Source organism: Mercenaria mercenaria, chromosome 6 (genome assembly GCF_021730395.1).
Source record: "Mercenaria mercenaria strain notata chromosome 6, MADL_Memer_1, whole genome shotgun sequence".
Classification (NCBI taxonomy): Eukaryota; Metazoa; Mollusca; class Bivalvia; order Venerida; family Veneridae; genus Mercenaria; species Mercenaria mercenaria.
In genome coordinates, this window is record NC_069366.1 from 70,920,279 (window position 1) to 70,937,908 (window position 17,630).

Consider the following 17,630-nt stretch of genomic DNA (forward strand, 5'->3'; position numbering starts at 1 on the left):
ACTCTGGAACCCATCATGGGATCTGGCCAGTTTTCGAAAGCAACCAAGATATTATGCCAATACAAGTTGTGTGCATGTTTTATTAAAGTTGATCGCAAAATGTGGTCTCTATCGTGTTCACAAGCAAAAAATGGAAAATTTGGAACATTTAAGGGGCAATAACTCGGAAACCCATGATGGGATCTGGCCAGTTTTCAAAAGGAACCAAGATATTATGCCCATACAGGTTGTGTGCAAGTTTGATAAAAATCAAATACAAAATGTGGTCTCTATCGTGTTCCCAAGGAAATTGTGGACGGACGGACGAAGGGCGATCACAGAAGTTGACCCTGTCACTACATGACAGATGAGCTAAAAATAAATCATGAAACATGCAAACAGTAAGGGATTTCTTTTGATTCTACTGTATTGTTCACTCCCACCAATTCATGCCTTGTAATTGAACAAAATGGAAAATTCACTAATTAGTGGCTCCTGTTGCATCATTTTTCAACAATTTTAACTAGAATTTTTTCTTCAATATTCTGACAGCATTTTATAGAAAATTCTAAACCTTTCAAATAAGTGGCAAACAAGCATCCTTTACAATGACTTTATACAAAGTTCCTAAAAAATTAAACTATACTACTTGCAGGTAGCATCAAGTTCCTATATTTCTAACCAATGATACATTTCAAAGAAAATCGAGCACCTTGAGATCTTCCAGTCTAGTCTTTGCCAGTACAATATAGTCTATCAGCAACTGACGGCATTTCGATGGAACAAATGGGGGGTGCAAAATATGAACCTGTGGAAAAATAAAGATTGCAAGTGTACTTCAACAACTCTTCAGAAGACACTGAATAAAATGTGTCTATAACTATATCGGAAGACTTAAGACAATACTAAATACAACTCAAATGCAAAACTTTTTCGGCGAGCGACAAAATAAAGCAACATTGATATGAAATCACCGAAAATGTAAATGATTGTAAAGAAAAGGGCATGAGACAGGTAGTTTATGTTGTTGCTATTAAAAAGCAATAGATAATTAGATTTTTTTTCAAATTTTGACGAAAATGCTCCTAAAATTTTGAAAGCCAGTGGTATTGGTCATCTTTCCAAAATCCGGAAAAAATTACAGCAAAAAGTCTGAAACAATACTGTTTGTGAATCCGTCATTTCTTCAAACAATGGTCATGTGTAAAATTTACCATGATAAAACAGACAGTTGACGAGAAAGACTGCAATAAACTAATAGTATCTGATTTTGTAATGTACAGTAAAAACAATAACTGTCATCTTCTGACCACAGGCAGTCCTCCTATAAAGTCTGACCCCTTCAGGACCAAACATTCACAAGTTACTAATCAAACCAACCAACCAACAGGAGCATAACAATACACGTTTTGTACAATATGATTCTGCCTGAATGAGGATAAACTAGAGCTGCTTTTAAGAAAAGCGCATGTCTCCCACAACTGCCTAATCTTCTAAATAGCAAGTCAGTCTTTATATACTGTTTACTCATTACAAATATACCTTTGAAGAGTAAAAAGGCTGATTTTGGGTAATACAAGGGCCATAATTCTGAAGTGCCTCGGGTGATTTGGCTAGTTAATGATCTTGGCGGAGGAGTTATGGTCAAAAACATTTGGTTCAAGTTAGGTGAAGATTGGATGAGAAATCTTAGACTTATAGCGCAGACAAGAGTAAAAAGGCAAATTTTCAGTAATTCAAGGGCCATAATTCCAAAGTGCCTGGGTCAATTTGGCTAGTTCTCGAACTTGGCCGAGGACTTATGGTCAAACACATTTTGTTCAAGTTTGGTGAAGATCAGATGAGAGATGTTCGACTTAAGAGTGCGGACAAGATTTGTGACAGACACACAGACGCACATACACACACACACCCTGGAGTAAATCAATATGTCTCCCACACCAGTGTGTGGTGGGAGACATAATAAAGCATTCTAGGCATTGTTTGAAGTGTACCATAAAACAGAAAAGTGAAATTACTTTAATGTGTTGTGCTGACTCATAGGGTACTAAATCTGTGAGAAACTTCATCAAGAAAGTGAAACTTTTCCTATTACTTGCCAATGACCTTGACCCATCAGAAAATGTCCTCTGAAAATACAAGGTCATATATTAATATCACATCACTTTGAGTGGAACAGTAATTCTGTCAACCTGAAGAGAAACACTGTCAACCTAGGCTCAGACATGTACATCACAGCAGCTTAGGTTAGACTGTCCAGACTTCACACTGTAACTAGTATTGACATTTTGTAAAGGTAGAATGTTGCTGTAAACAATACATCAAGTATATCAAAATTTTTAAGCTTAAGATGCCACAGTAACCAGAGTTCCGTATTGAATTCAATTCTTTATAGTCTTTAAAGAAGACCATCAAAGGAACATCCCTGTGAAGTTTCATCAAAATTGGCCTGGTGTTTAGGAGATGTTGATTAAAGGAAATGTAGACGGACGTACAATATGGGAGGGGGTGAGTGATCACAATAGCTCAAACCCGAGTACTTTGTGCTCAGGTGAGCTAATATATATACCTAAAAGCAGCCATAGTACTAATAAATATACTAAAACAAATCTTAGCTCTAAAAATATACCTGAAACCAGTCCGAGTAGGAGAGAAAGACATGTGGTCCCTGAAAACATGCCTGTCTAGCCAGTAACATGCCCATTATGGTCGTTTCTCTGTCACAACTGTCCAACCCTTCTTGCAGTAAACTATCTATAAACTCTGTAACAGAATAATGTTTCTGTCAGGAAAGTGTTTCACTATATTCATTGATGGTCTTGTCAGATTGTAGACTTTCTATTGTCTTTCATGTATGGGAAACGGTGTATGTGTTGTTGTTTTTTCTATATATTTCAGTGCGTCAAAGTTTGGAACATTGACATTTGACCATAATTTAGACATACACACTACTATAGAAAAGTAAAAGGTAATTTTGTAGTCAAAACAATATACATAATTATATGTGTAGTAAGCCACAACAATAACTTAAAGAAGTATTATTAGCATACAAAAAGTACACATATTGCAATATCTACCTCCCCGGGTACCTTGTTGGACACAAAAGATCTGCCAAAACATATTGCAGTTAATGTTAAAATAAAAGACTTACCAAGGAAGAGCTTTGCTGTTTCTGGCAAACACACCATTGTAACTGATACAAACGATAACAAAAGTTGCCAGTTCACTTCCTGCTGTTCCAGAACCTGTCGTAACAATGTCAACACCTCTGACATGTCGAAAGGCAATAAAAACTGAAAAGAAATTAAACTATTTTCACAAGTCTCGGCCTGGCTGTATTTGTCAACATTCTGAGCATTAAAATGTGCTAAATAATCAATTTGTTGTCTTTCACGAATCCAGGGCCAATATATATTTAAGTTTTAAGTGAGTGAAACTAAAAGCACAGAATGTAATGAAAGCACAAAATGAAAATGAAAGCACAGAATGTGATGAAAACATATGAAAACACAGAAAGTAATGAAATTTTGCATGAATGTGCATCCTGCTGCTACAGTCAGCTCTTCAAAATGGTTACATTCAGTGCTAGTCTAACAAAGAGAGAGCAAAAAAGAAAATGTAGCATTTTAAAGTCTAAGTTTCAGACTTAAAATGCTGATGAATATGGACCAAGTGTCCCAAGAATCCCTAACAGAACTGACATGTTCTTTACAAGTTCTTTACATGAACTTATTATAATAAGATGAATGACGAAAACTTTCTAACTGTACGCAAAGAATATCTACCTCACAAAACAAACTCAAGACTTCTAAATTGAAGAACTCATGCTTTACTAACAACTGTGTTACCCGAACTTGTAATTAACTACAAAATAATTACAATTAACTGCCTTACAAATGAAACAGCAAAATCTGCAAATGTTGCAAAACTAAACTGGACTTTGTTTTGAAATATTGGACGAAATCATGAAAATATGGCTTTGTTACCTGTTTGTATAACTGAGAGACGGATGGTGAAATCTTTGCGTAAGCCCATTTCTCCTGCTCTTTAATAGCTTGAGATACTTGAATAGAACAGAACAAAATAATCACACTTTCAAACTACAGAGAAACTATTTAATTCTGTGGGCATGAAATTCTGTGTTTTCTGCAAAAATGGCTCAAATGTGAAAGATACATCAAAGGGAATTGGGATATAATTTTGTAATTTATATGACAGAGTTATCCAGAAAAATCAGTCCCAGCCCACTTATAATGAATTTACAGTTCACTACGATATATTACAAACACACCACCTCTGTAGTCTAGTGGTAGAGTGCCCGCTTTGAGTGCAGGAGGCTGTGGGTTCAATCCCTGGCGGTGTCATACCAAAGATGTAAAAAATGGTACAAGTAGCTTCCTCGTTTGGTGCTCAGCAGGATAGTGCTAGGACTGGTCAGCCCGGTGTCAGTGCTGGTAAATACAAGTTCACACATACCGTAACTCTTCTTTTTATTTTTTAACAAAGCTACATTTAAATGCACAACTTTTTAATACATTATGCAGAACATAATTTTCAAAAACATGAGCAGAGAACTGGGTAGAAACTTTAACCTTCCAAAGTTGGACGGAAGACTCCCTCGCAAAATGAAATTATAATAACACCTATTGCAAGCCAGTATTACATAGTAGAGAAGGTCAATAAATAAATTTTGACCCAACCACATAACAACAAACCCAGTAAGAATCCTCAAGTTTAATATAATGCAAGACATACATGTATTCTATACCTTTAAGCACTGGTTTATGACTAAGAATAACAGTCAGTACATGTATGTATGCCCTTCTCATGGTATCAACATCCAGCTGTATACTGGAAAGGGAGATAATCAATCTGTCTGATCTATCACTTTGTATAGCCTCTTCTACAAACCCTACAAATTTCAAAAGTTTCAGTTTAGTGTCATTTAGCCTTCTATACATTCTATAACAAAGGTTGGTATTTTATGTCTTCCTGGTCTGAAATTGGCACAATATTTTCCAATCTGTGAAGCTTATACAATTCCCAAAATTGAAACTTTTTTAAACATATTTAGTTCAAGACACGCCCTGTATCAACGTAAACATTTAAAACAAAAGATATTTTGCTCAGTGAAAACATCATCCAACTACTTTTTTGTGTAATGTAACACTTTCACAACACTTTTTTTGATAAATTTTCAAACTTGGCCAAATTCTCTATTTTGAGGTCGGGGTCTCTTCCCAGTTACAGGAAATGGAGACCTGGATGGGATAAACACTGGCGAGATACAATGTGGAAATAAGTATGTCCATGCAGGCTGATCATGGTCTGCACTGTTCGCTATTCAGTCAGTAAATTTTCAGTGAACGCCTCTTCTAATAATAAATGGTACTGCCTGATGATAGCCAGTATTAGACTTCGATAAGTTTAATGATTGATAGACCCAGTACAAGTTTTTACAAATATCAAGATTCAATGTATGTTGATAATAAGATGATAAGCAACCACAGGAAAAAAAATTTTGTTAAAATTTAATAATTCACTTACTGATGAAAGATCAACATACAAACAAGCATTGCAACATTTTTTGTTAAAATTTTAAAAATCAACTTAACTTTGACTTGCAAGAAATTATGTTTACATGAGTATCAACAACACATTTGACCTAACTATTCCTTTGTTAATCCTTCAGACAAATGTCAAGACTTAACGGGTTTGAATACTCCAGACACTAAAGCAATGTAATGTTGATTGGTCAACATGTAAATGCAATATTTTACCTTAACTACATATTTTGAGTCCTGGTCCAGACACTAATGTCAATGTATGGTTTGAGTCCTGGTCCAGACACTAATGTCAATGTATGGTTTGAATACTGGTCCAGACACTGTAAATGTCAATGTATGGTTTGAGTCCTGGTCCAGACACTGTGTAAATGTCAATGTATGGTTTGAATCCTGGTCCAGACACTGTGTAAATGTCAATGTATGGTTTGAGTGCTGGTCCAGACACTAATGTCAATGTATGGTTTGAATCCTGGTCAAGACACTAATGTCAATGTATGGTTTGAATCCTGGTCCAGACATTGTAAATGTCAATGTATGGTTTGAATCCTGGACCAGACACTAATGTCAATGTATGGTTTGAGTCCCAGTCCAGACACTATGTAAATTTCAATGTATGGTTTGAATCCTGGACCAGACACTAATGTCAATGCATGGTTTGAGTCCTGGTCCAGACACTATGTAAATTTCAATGTATGGTTTGATTCCTGGTCCAGACACTGTGTAAATGTCAATGTTGGTTTGAGTCTGTACAGCACTGTTAAATGTCAATGTATGGTTTGAGTCCTGGTCCACAGACACTGTGTAAATGTCAATGTATGGTTTGAGTCAAACAGTGTAAATGTCAATGTATGGTTTGAGTCAAACTGTGTAAATGTCAATGTATGGTTTGAGTCCTGTTACAGACACTGTGTAAATGTCAATGTATGGTTTGAGTGCTGGTCCAGACACTAATGTCAATGTATGGTTTGAATCCTGGACCAGACACTAATGTATGGTTTGAGTCCCAGTCCAGACACTATGTAAATTTCAATGTATGGTTTGATTCCTGGTCCAGACACTGTGTAAATGTCAATGTTTGGTTTGAGTCCTGGTACAGACACTGTTTAAATGTCAATGTATGGTTTGAGTCCTGGTCCAGACACTGTGTAAATGTCAATGTATGGTTTGAGTCAAACTGTGTAAATGTCAATATATGGTTTGAGTCAAACTGTGTAAATGTCAATGTATGGTTTGAGTCCTGTTACAGACACTGTGTAAATGTCAATGTATGGTTTGAGTCATGGTCCAGACACTGTGTAAATGTCAATGTATGGTTTGAGTCCTGGTCCAGACACTGTGTAAATGTCAATGTATGGTTTGAGTCCTGGTACAGACACTGTGTAAATGTCAATGTATGGTTTGAGTCCTGGTACAGACACTGTGTAAATGTCAACGTATGGTTTAAGTCCCGATCCAGACACTGTGTAAATGTCAATGTATGGTTTGAGTCAAACTGTGTAAATGTCAATGTATGGTTTGAGTCCTGGTCTACACTGTGTAAATGTCAATGTATGGTTTGAGTCCTGGTACAGACACTGTGTAAATGTCAATGTATGGTTTGAGTCCCGGTCCACACTGTGTAAATGTCAATGTATGGTTTGAATCCTGGCTCACGCCAATCAACATTTACAGCAGCTCAATTTTTGTAATAAAATTTGCTGTAATGTGTCTCCCTTCTCTTAACATCTGTGTTATTACTTGCGTTGGCACTGCTAAATATAGGGTTGTTTAACTTGCTATTGCTCAGCCTGGAACCAGTGTCTATCCTTGTTTTATTTCTGGTTACCCGACAGCTTCAAAGCCATACATATATAAAGTAAAATGACATTCACACTACTGGGTTGACACATAAATGTTGTCACGAAGTATTAATATTTATTAACTGTTTGATATCTTCTGTGCATAAGCAATGACATTCACACACGGTTGATACAAAATGTTTGTCAACTGTTTGCTTGCTGTGACAAAATTCACAAAGCTTTGTCTGGAATTGCCTGGAATTGTGAAATTGAGCTGCAGTTCACTGTCTTTAAATAAGCACAGAAATTTATAGAATAAAAAGAACATATCTACAGTCACCTGAAATGATTTCATATTGCCCATATTCACCAGCTTTGCACATTTTGGATACAAATGTTTCTATGGCATTGGCTCTTCCTTTTTGTCTAAAATATATTCAGACATTCATAAGTATCTAGAAACACTCATATTTCATAACTTTACTGTCTTATTTAAACTGTGTTCAGAACTTTAAGTTTTAGGAATGAGAAATTTACCAAAAGATAGCAGAAAACTAACAGTATATCTCCAAACACATCATTTCTAAAGAGCAATAAAATACCTCATAATCTAGAGAATTTCATTCCAACTAAACCAGTTACTTAGTGAATTAATCTTTCCAGAGCAACAAACAATAAATAATTCTAATGTTCCCTGTGGCTTTGCTCAAAGGGTTATATTAAAGCTGGTTGTGTGAAAAAGTATCTGGTATCTTTACAAAGGCTCTGCCACACTTACATATGGTCCAGGAGCTGTGCAACATCTATATATAGTTGCAAAGCTGTGCCAGGTCTATTTATGGTACAGAAGCAGTGCCACATATATATAAATTAAGACTATCTACATAAAATTACATTACACAACTTCACAACTTACAAGCGGAAGTAGTTTTCAAGACTAAAGATGCCTTCCTTATGAAGAGTCCACAACATATTCAGAGGAATTCTTGGATTATCAATAAACTTTGAAGTATTCAGCTTGCCCGTCTGCTTTAATTGTTTCAACATCAACGTTAATGACTGTAACTCTGCCTATCAACAGAAAAAGAAAAAAATAGGTGTTATGTAAAAAGTGACCATATCATTGTTTTTTTTCTTTTAGTTGGAGATGCAAAACAACATTATAACTTATAAGAGATTAGGCACTTCCTGTCCAAATTGTGTAGTGTCATTTCAGCCTTTTTTTGCTAAAAATCTCCCTTCAACATATTCTTGTCTTTTTCCAGCAATTTCTGAATGTCAGGAGGAAATTACTGACAGAGAATGTATTTAAAAGCTGTCCATTGACAGTGTGCTCAACTTTTCAAAGAACTGACTAAGTGTGGGGTCAAAATATAACAAGAAATTTTCAGAGAAAAGAAGGGAAACAGATAAGACAAACAATGTACCTGTATTTTTGGAACTGGATAAGTCTTTTACCACATCTCAACGTTTAGCTTATTATTAACTAATTTCCATGTCAAAAAGGGCCATAACTGAGCCAAAATCCTTGTCTAAGTTATGTAATCTTGCCTACATATGGAGACTATGGTGGTAAAAAAGAGGTCAAAGTGTCAAAGCCATATGTCAAACAGTTTAGACAAAATAATGGACTTGTGCAAAAACTGAAGCAATTTCCAAGTCCAAACAAGGCCATAATTCAGCCATAATACTTGACAGAGTTATGTACTCTTGTTTACAGGTAAAGACTTTTATAATAAACAAGTGATAAAAGTTTCAAAGCCATATTTCAAACAGTTTACACAAAACATGGACTGGTACAAAAACTGAACCTATTTCCAAGTTCAAAAAAGTCCAAAATTCAGTCAAATATCTTTGACATAGTTACATACCCTTGACTACAGATGCAGATCATGACAATGAACAAGTGTTCAAAGTTTCAAAGCCACATGTCACATAGTGTTGACAAAATGTGGACTTGTATGAAAAATTGAACCAATTTCTAAGTCCAAAATGGGCCACAATTCAGCCAAAATACTTGACAGAGTTGCTTCTAAAAATAGGCATTACAAGATGTTCTTTTTTATCGTAAATTTGCTTCTGAAATGTGGAATTTTTCCACAACTCATTCACCTCCTTAGCAGCTATTACTATAATTTTCACTTTGCACTACCTTGTTCTATGTTCTAGCTCGACTGTGACGAAAGCATTCATTTTATCACTCTGATGGCCACTTTCAAGAAAATGTTGTGCGAGTAGATATTCCTAACTTCTGTGTTGTGTCGTGGCCACCAAAACAATGTACAACAGTTTTACTGACACATAACTACTAACGATTTGATAACAGAAAACAGACTCACCTTTATATCCTCGGACATTGTGTTATCATCAGTACACAGTGACAACAGTCTGTCAATACATACATCTGTGCTACAGACCTGTTCATCTGTTATATCATGTGACTTCAAAAATGGTAGACATCCAAATTCTGGCAAAAGAAATTTGAACAGACTTGTTTGTAAACCACATAAGCTTCCCAGGTTGACTTTAAGGAGGTAACCAGATAATGTAATTCCTTGAGTCTGGAGGTCACTTTCGCCTTGACCTTTGAATTACCTACTTCAGATTTAATAAAGGTCATCTGTTGAACATAGGCAACCACACTATGAAGTCTGATGATTGTAAGTCTGCAGGTCCTGCAGTTACTGATCAGAATCAGTTGGATTACAGTCCAACAGATCAACAAATCAACATACTTCCTCTCCCTGGAGGGAGGGGGTGCATAATTACATAAACAATACTAGCAGATTTCTTCTTTTCTCAGACCCCAAATATTCACTAACATTTTTAAAAATTACAAAGGAATTTTTATCATTATAATAATAACCCTTTTAATATTGTTCAGCTAACATTCTTGAGATAATTACATGTAATGTGCAACTGACACTTCAGGAATGATAATACATGTATATCAAATTAGATTCAACCCTATAAAAGCAGCATATACACACCTGACAGGACAGCAAACATAACCTCATCCTTGCAGTCATGCCTCAGTGAAGACACCTGTAATACAACAAGAGCTGCCGGAGGACAGCAACGCTCAACTATACAGACATACGTATCAACATTCAACAGCCTTGTCAATTGAATGAATATAAATGTCGAAAAAGAGGCATAATTTTGTAAAAATGCGAAGTATAGTTATGGAATCTGTCAAAGGAATGTTAGATCATCACAGTGAACAGTGTGTGAAGTTTCAATCCATTCCTATTAGTGGGTATTGAGATATCAACTTACATACAAAAACTTAAGTCGAAAAAGGGGTATAATTTGTTAAATAGCAAATAGAGTTATGGAACCTGTGCAATGTAAGTCAGCGTATTACAGTGAATCAGTGTGTGAAGTTTCAATCCATTCCCACAAGTGGTTACTAAGATACCAGGTACATACAAAAACAACCAAATCATGATGCCGACACAGATGTCAACGCATGGGTGTCAAGAGTCCAATAGCTCTACCTATTCCTCAAATAGTCAAGCTAAAGACTAGAGCTATCACTCATAGTGATTAATACCCCAGTATAGGACTTTGATACAGGAAAGATCTCTTAAAGCAAAAGCATGTGCTTTTGATGATGTAAACTACTGATGCTAGTTCTATGAACATTCATCTGGAAGACTAAATTAAAGCTATTTAAGCTTTAAACTTAAAGGGTGACTTTGCCCATGGACTTACTGACCAATACCATGTGTGTATCTAACCTGGTTATATTAATTAACACTTGAGCCGTGCCATGGGAAAACCAACATAGTGGGTGTGCGACCAGCATGGATCCAGACCAGCCTGCGCATCCGCGCAGTCTGGTCAGGCTCCATGCTGTTCGCTTTTAAAGCCTATTGGAATTGGAGAAACTGTTAGCGAACAGCATGGATCCTGACCAGACTGCGCAGATGCGCAGGCTGGTCTGGATCCATGCTGGTCGCACACCCTCTATGTTGGTTTTCCCATGGCACGGCTCATTTATGTGTGTCCATATTTAGCAACAATAAATTTAAAGATCCTACATCAGTTGCGGACCAGTTCATAGTTTCAACCTGCAAACATGAACTTAGAGATATCAATCAAATGTTGAAAACTTGAAGAACTGGCTCCAAGATTTCAACACCCAGCTTGACAACCAGTCTCAAGAGTACAACACTGCCATTGGTCAGATTCCAAATTATTAGAAGTGACAACCAGTCAGATGCTGTAGTTTTAAGACTGGTCTCCTTACTGAAGTTATATCACATAAAGCCTAACATTTGAGTATTAACAAAGAATAAGCTCAGGAGCAAGGTTACCAGTATTAGACATTGACATTTTAGCATACAGGCATACCTCCGAGAGAGTCTTGTTCAAACTTTGGTTATGTGCCAGAAGCTGGAACACAGTGTCCTTCAATAGATCTTGACTGGAAGCCATCTATCTCCTTCACTCCACAAAAATGAACATGAAATCTGAAACATTATTAAATACTGTAATAAATTAACCCATGTTTGTGGCATAAAACAAATATGGTCAGTTTTTATATTCTTTTATATATCAGTTTTTTTGTCATTATAGATTAAAATAATAAAACACTGGATATTTTGTTATTTGTTTTAGTGTAATACTGAAACATCTTTTACAGAGTGAACACCAGATACAATATTTACACCAGCTGGGTAGCCTGTGACAAGTAAAACTCTAAGATCTGATGTTCACATGTAAAATATATTTAGTTTTAAATGTAAAACAAGAGGACCAAGATGGTCCTGAATCGCTCACCTGTCTCCAAATGACCCAGTTTTGAACTGAGTATGACGTCGTTTCTTCTATTATTTGACATTGTGACCTAGTTTTTGAGCTCATGTGACCTAGTTTTGAACTTGACCTAGATATCATCAAGATAAAATTTCTGACCAATTTTCATGAAGATCCATTGAAAAATACAGCCTCTAGAGAGGTCACAAGGTTTTTCTATTATTTGACCTAATGACCTAGTTTTTGACCGCACGTGACCCAGTTTCAAACTTGACCTAGATATCATCAAGGTGAACATTCTGACCAATTTTCATGAAAATCCATTTAAAAGTATGGCCTCCAGAGAGGTCACAAGGTTTTTCTATTTTAGACCTACTGACCTAGTTTTTGACCGCAGTTGACCCAGTTTCGAACTTGACCTAGATATCATCAAGATGAACATTCAGACCAACTTTCATACAGATCCCATGAAAAATATGGCCTCTAGAGAGGTCACAAGGTTTTTCTATTATTTGACCTACTGACCTAGTTTTTGTTGGCAAGTGACCCAGTTTCGAACTTGACCTAGATATCATCGAGGTGAACATTCTGACCAATTTTCATGAAGATCCATTCAAAAGTATGGCCTCAAGAGAGGTCACAAGGTTCTTCTATTTTTAGACCTACTGAACTAGTTTTTGACCGCAGTTGACCCAATTTCGAACTTGACCTAGACATCATCAAGATGAACATTCAGACCAACTTTCATCAGATCCCATGAAAAATATGGCCTCTAGAGAGGTCACAAGGTTTTTTATTATTTGACCTACTAACCTAGTTTTTGTCGGCACGTGACCCAGTTTCAAACTTGACCTAGATATTATCAAGGTGAACATTCTGACCAATTTTCATGAAGATCCATTCAAAAGTATGGCCTCAAGAGAGGTCACAAGGTTTTTCTATTTTTAGACCTACTGACCTAGTTTTTAACCGCACCTGACCCAGTTTCAAACCTGACCTAGATATCATCAAGATGAACATTCAGACCAACTTTCATACAGATCCCATGAAAAATATGGCCTCTAGAGAGGTCACAAGGTTTTTCTATTATTTGACCTACTGACCTAGTTTTTGTTGGCAAGTGACCCAGTTTCGAACTTGACCTAGATATCATCAAGGTGAATATTCTGACTAACTTTCATGAAGATCCATTGAAAAATATGGCCTCTAGAGACGTCACAAGGTTTTTCTATTTTTAGACCTACTGACCTAGTTTTGGACGGCACGTGACCCAGTTTCGAACTTGACCTAGATATCATCTAGATGAACATTCTGACCAACTTTCATAAAGATCGCACGAAAAATGTGACCTCTAGAGTGCTCACAAGCAAAAGTTTACGGACGCACAGACGACGGACGCCCGTGATCACAAAAGCTCACCTTGTCACTTCGTGACAGGTGAGCTAACAAAAAAAATATGTCAATTGTTTTGACCAATTTAAAATTGTATATTTTGATATTTTGTGAAGGAGAAAAATATATCTGAAATTTTCTGAAATATTTCACTTTATTATATACCTAAATAAATTCTATAATAAAATCGGCATGTATTTCACAATTAAATATGAAGAGGCAGAAAAAAATCCGTATTGTACCTAAAATACCGTATTGTATGCTGCCGGACTACTTTCATTAATATGCATGACCTGACACAGTTCTATAAATAGCGCACATAAAAACTTCACTTAGTTCCATTTTAATAAGATAAACATTGAAGATTTTGTTCAATAACAAAACAACAAACAAAAAGGTAGAGGTATTACTGTATATAACAAGGCAGTCTGAAAGACAGCTAAATCCCCCGCCACTGCTATGGATAGTGAAAGGGTAAAACCTTTGATTTTAGCTGTGACCTTGACCTTGAACTGACATGGCTGACTCATGAATTCTGCACAACGTCTTGATGAGGTGATCATTTGACCAAAGTTTCATGAAAATCCTTCAAGGGGTTTAGGAGATACAGAGCTGAAACCTTTGACCTTCAGTTGTGACCTTGACCTTGAGTTGACATGGCTGACTCATGAGTTCTTGATGAGGTGATCATTTGACCCAAGTTTGATGAAAATCCTTCAAGGGGTTAAGGAGATGCAGAGTGGACACCAAATGGAAGGCTCAAACCTTCGACCCTTAGTTGTGACCTTGACCTTGAGCTGGCATGGTTGACTCATAATTTCTGCACATCGTCTTGATGAGGTAATCATTTGACCGAAGTTTCATAAAATTCCTTCAAGGGGTTTAGGAGATAGAGCGGACACGAAATGGAAGGCTCAAACCTTTGACGTTCAGTTGTGACCTTGACCTTGAGCCGACATGGTTGACTCATAAGTTCTGCACATCGCCTTGATGAGGTGATCATTTGACCCAAGTTTGATGAAAATCCTTCAAGGGGTTTAGGAGATATAGAGCGGACACAAAATGGAAGGTTCAAACCTTTGACCCTAAGTTGTGACCTTGACCTTGAGCTGGCATGACTGACTCATGGGTTCTGCACATCGTCTTGATGAGGTGATCATTAGAGCCAAGTTTTATAAAATTCCTTCAAGGGGTTTAAGAGATATAGAGCGGACACAAAATGGAAGGCTCAAACCTTTGACCTTGAGTTGTGACTTTGACCTTGAGCCGGCATGGCTGACTCATGGGTTCTGCACATCATCTTGATGAGGTGATCATTTGACCCAAGTTTTATAAAATTCCTTCAAGGGGTTTAGGAGATATAGAGCGGACACAAAATGGAAGGCTCAAACCTTTGACCTTGAGTTGTGACCTTGACCTTGAACCAACAAGGCTGACTCATGGGTTCTGCACATCGTCTTGATGAGGTGATCATTTGACCCAAGTTTCATGAAAATCCTTCAAGGGGTTTAAGAGATATGGACCGGACACGATTTTGTTACGGACGGAAGGACGGACGGAAAGACGGACGGACGGACGGAAGGACGGACGCAGACCATTCCTATAATCCCTCCGCCACGGCGGGGGATTAATAAATAGTCATTATAACAGTAGCTCGATCTGGGATTTTGTATTCGGCTCTTGTGGATTTTGCAAGGTTAGATCACTCGGCGTTTGCGCACCTCATGAGATCCAATCTGGCAAAAGTCCACTCAAGCCAAATACAGCATCCTAGATCGAGCTACTGGTATAATAACCCTACTGTATACTTTTCACCTCAAGCTGAAGCAATGTAAGTGAGATATAACTTAAGTTTAGACTCGAGGGCATTCAGCTCATTTGCTTTGTAAATTAATGTTGCTACATATGTTAAGGTTTCGATGGAGGCCTTGAGAAACAAAAATCAAACAACACCAAATCATAGAAAGAAAGAGTTGTTTGACATGAAAATTGAACAGCATATAAAACATGTATATTACTTTACGAAACAAGTGTCAGTATACTGATATAAACATTGAATTCCGGAAAAGGGCTGCCTAAAGGGGCTCCACTTCCGGACAGTTAAACGCCTTTAAAAACTCACCATTTTCAAAGAACAGTTACACATGTTCGTTTTGATGCATTTGCAATAGCGTGCGAGTGGTGAAATTTCGCACAACAAGGTGGAACACAGTTTTCAGCAATTGTTTATCTTTATTTCTTTACAAATGGCATTCATTTTCAAAGGGAGACAACTGTTCCCGATTATTTTAAGTAATCTTTGAGAAAAAGTTGTCTCCCTTTGAAAATGAATGCCATTTGTAAAGAAAAAAAGATAAACAATTGCTGAAAACTATGTTCCACCTTGTTACGTGAAATTTCACCACTCGCATGCTATTGCAAATGCATCAAAACAAACATGTGTAACAGTTCTTTGAAAATGGTGAGTTTTTAAAGGCGTTTAACTGTCCGGAAGTGGAGCCCCTTTAGGCAGCCCTTTTCCGGAATTCAATGTTTATATCAGTATACTGACACTTGTTCGTAAGTAAATCATTTTACATGCTGTCAATTTCATGTCAAAAAACTCTTCTTCTAGATTTGTGTTGTTGATTTTTGTTCTCAGGCCTCCATCGAAACCTTAAAAACATCCTTATGACAGTCTAGGACAAATAGACTTAATTATGCCTTGACAGTAAATGAGGGGGAGAATTTTAATAGATACCTCTCAAACATGTTCGTATTAGCCATTAATTTCAGTCATGATTTGCAGAAATTATGTTGGGCACAAGATTTTATGTGGCACAAAAAGGACCAATAGGAATACAAGCTGGTGTAAACCCAATGTGTCTGTAAATAAACATAACAACTATAGACAAACAAGCAGTGTCACTCAGCTGCTAAAAACAACTGGTAATCCCTTGAAAATGACCCATCCACAATTTTCTTATTATTTTCTTTACAATTAATTGCAGTGTTATTACAGTTAACTATAACCATCTCTTACATACAAGGAGCCTGAACTTATTGATCCCACAATCCCAATTCTAATTAATACTTTTCAAGAACAATACATTCCTGGCATAGTCTCCCCATTGCACATTCTATCCTGTCCTAGTTTGATCGATTCACTGTGCAGCTGACTATAGTAACCTTTTAAATTATACCGGTCATTTGTTTATATAGTCCTTTTTAACCTCGCACCTAAGGAGCTTGCTCATGTTTTAACAGTCTGCCGAATCTCTGACAAAGTGCATCTCAGTGACTGGACTCAACAAATTCTTTGAAAGCAAGTGATTTCCAGTATTCTGTTCCCTAGCCTATGCATGGTAGTTTGGCTAGAGAACTGGTTCCGGATGAATAAGTCCTTTGTCTAGGGAATCGATTCTGGTTCTCTAGCCACTGCCAAAATTGAAATTTTACTAAAATTTAGCCGCATAATTTCAAATAGACATGTAGCCTTACTCATTTGACTTATCAGGATGACATATTTTATGATCTGATATTATATTTCATAGCTGTCATCCCTTTTAAATTATCACGCTGTCCACAAACATCCGATTATTTGGACTAATAGACACGTAGTCTGGGATTTCTCTCGGCTTTTCCGGATGGGGGTCCCGGGACTCCCACACTTGCCAGTTTGGGAGTCTTGGTGACTTTTGAGGGTCTACAATTATATTTAATGAGATTTTCATGAATTGTAAAGCTAACATCTAAACAACATTACATTTATAAGTTGACCTGTATTTATTTTTATTCATCCTACTGGTAACCTTGATAATTACCAAGTATGATTTATGTCATTTCAAAATTCCAAGCCTTAGGATAAATCTTATTGCTGTAGCCATTTACTAGTCTAAGATTTTGTCATAGAGGGAGTGTATTATCAAACTTATAATACTATGACTGTGGTCTGTCTGCAGCAAAAAGTTTGTTCAGTAATACAGTTTTGATACACAGTAGCTGTAATACATAATGTTCTTTCAGTAGCGAAGCCATACAAAATTATCTGTCCAATAGTGTAAAAACTTTCTTTCTTTCGAGTTTCCCTTGGAATTAGTTTCAACTTCATCAGACTGGCCTAGGCTGTTATTATTTGGATCGTTCCCCGCATTATTATTTACGTCTGTGG

General features: G+C 36.7%; 1 protein-coding gene across 1 annotated transcript in view; it reads right to left on the reverse strand.

The window, feature by feature from the left end:
* Window positions 1–17,630, reverse strand: part of LOC123550422 (uncharacterized) — an 86,781-nt gene that overhangs the window by 57,132 nt on the left and 12,019 nt on the right. Inside the window, exons 2-14 of the mRNA XM_053546886.1 lie at window positions 11,684–11,802; window positions 10,315–10,369; window positions 9,664–9,791; window positions 8,241–8,395; window positions 7,665–7,750; window positions 6,839–7,005; window positions 5,856–6,015; window positions 4,748–4,891; window positions 3,966–4,042; window positions 3,131–3,272; window positions 2,609–2,742; window positions 1,998–2,108; window positions 692–787 (exon numbers count right to left, since the gene is read on the reverse strand). Coding sequence (XP_053402861.1) covers window positions 692–787; window positions 1,998–2,108; window positions 2,609–2,742; window positions 3,131–3,272; window positions 3,966–4,042; window positions 4,748–4,891; window positions 5,856–6,015; window positions 6,839–7,005; window positions 7,665–7,750; window positions 8,241–8,395; window positions 9,664–9,791; window positions 10,315–10,369; window positions 11,684–11,767 — 1,539 coding nt within the window. The 5' untranslated portion in view covers window positions 11,768–11,802. The remainder of the gene's footprint in view (window positions 1–691; window positions 788–1,997; window positions 2,109–2,608; window positions 2,743–3,130; window positions 3,273–3,965; window positions 4,043–4,747; window positions 4,892–5,855; window positions 6,016–6,838; window positions 7,006–7,664; window positions 7,751–8,240; window positions 8,396–9,663; window positions 9,792–10,314; window positions 10,370–11,683; window positions 11,803–17,630) is intronic.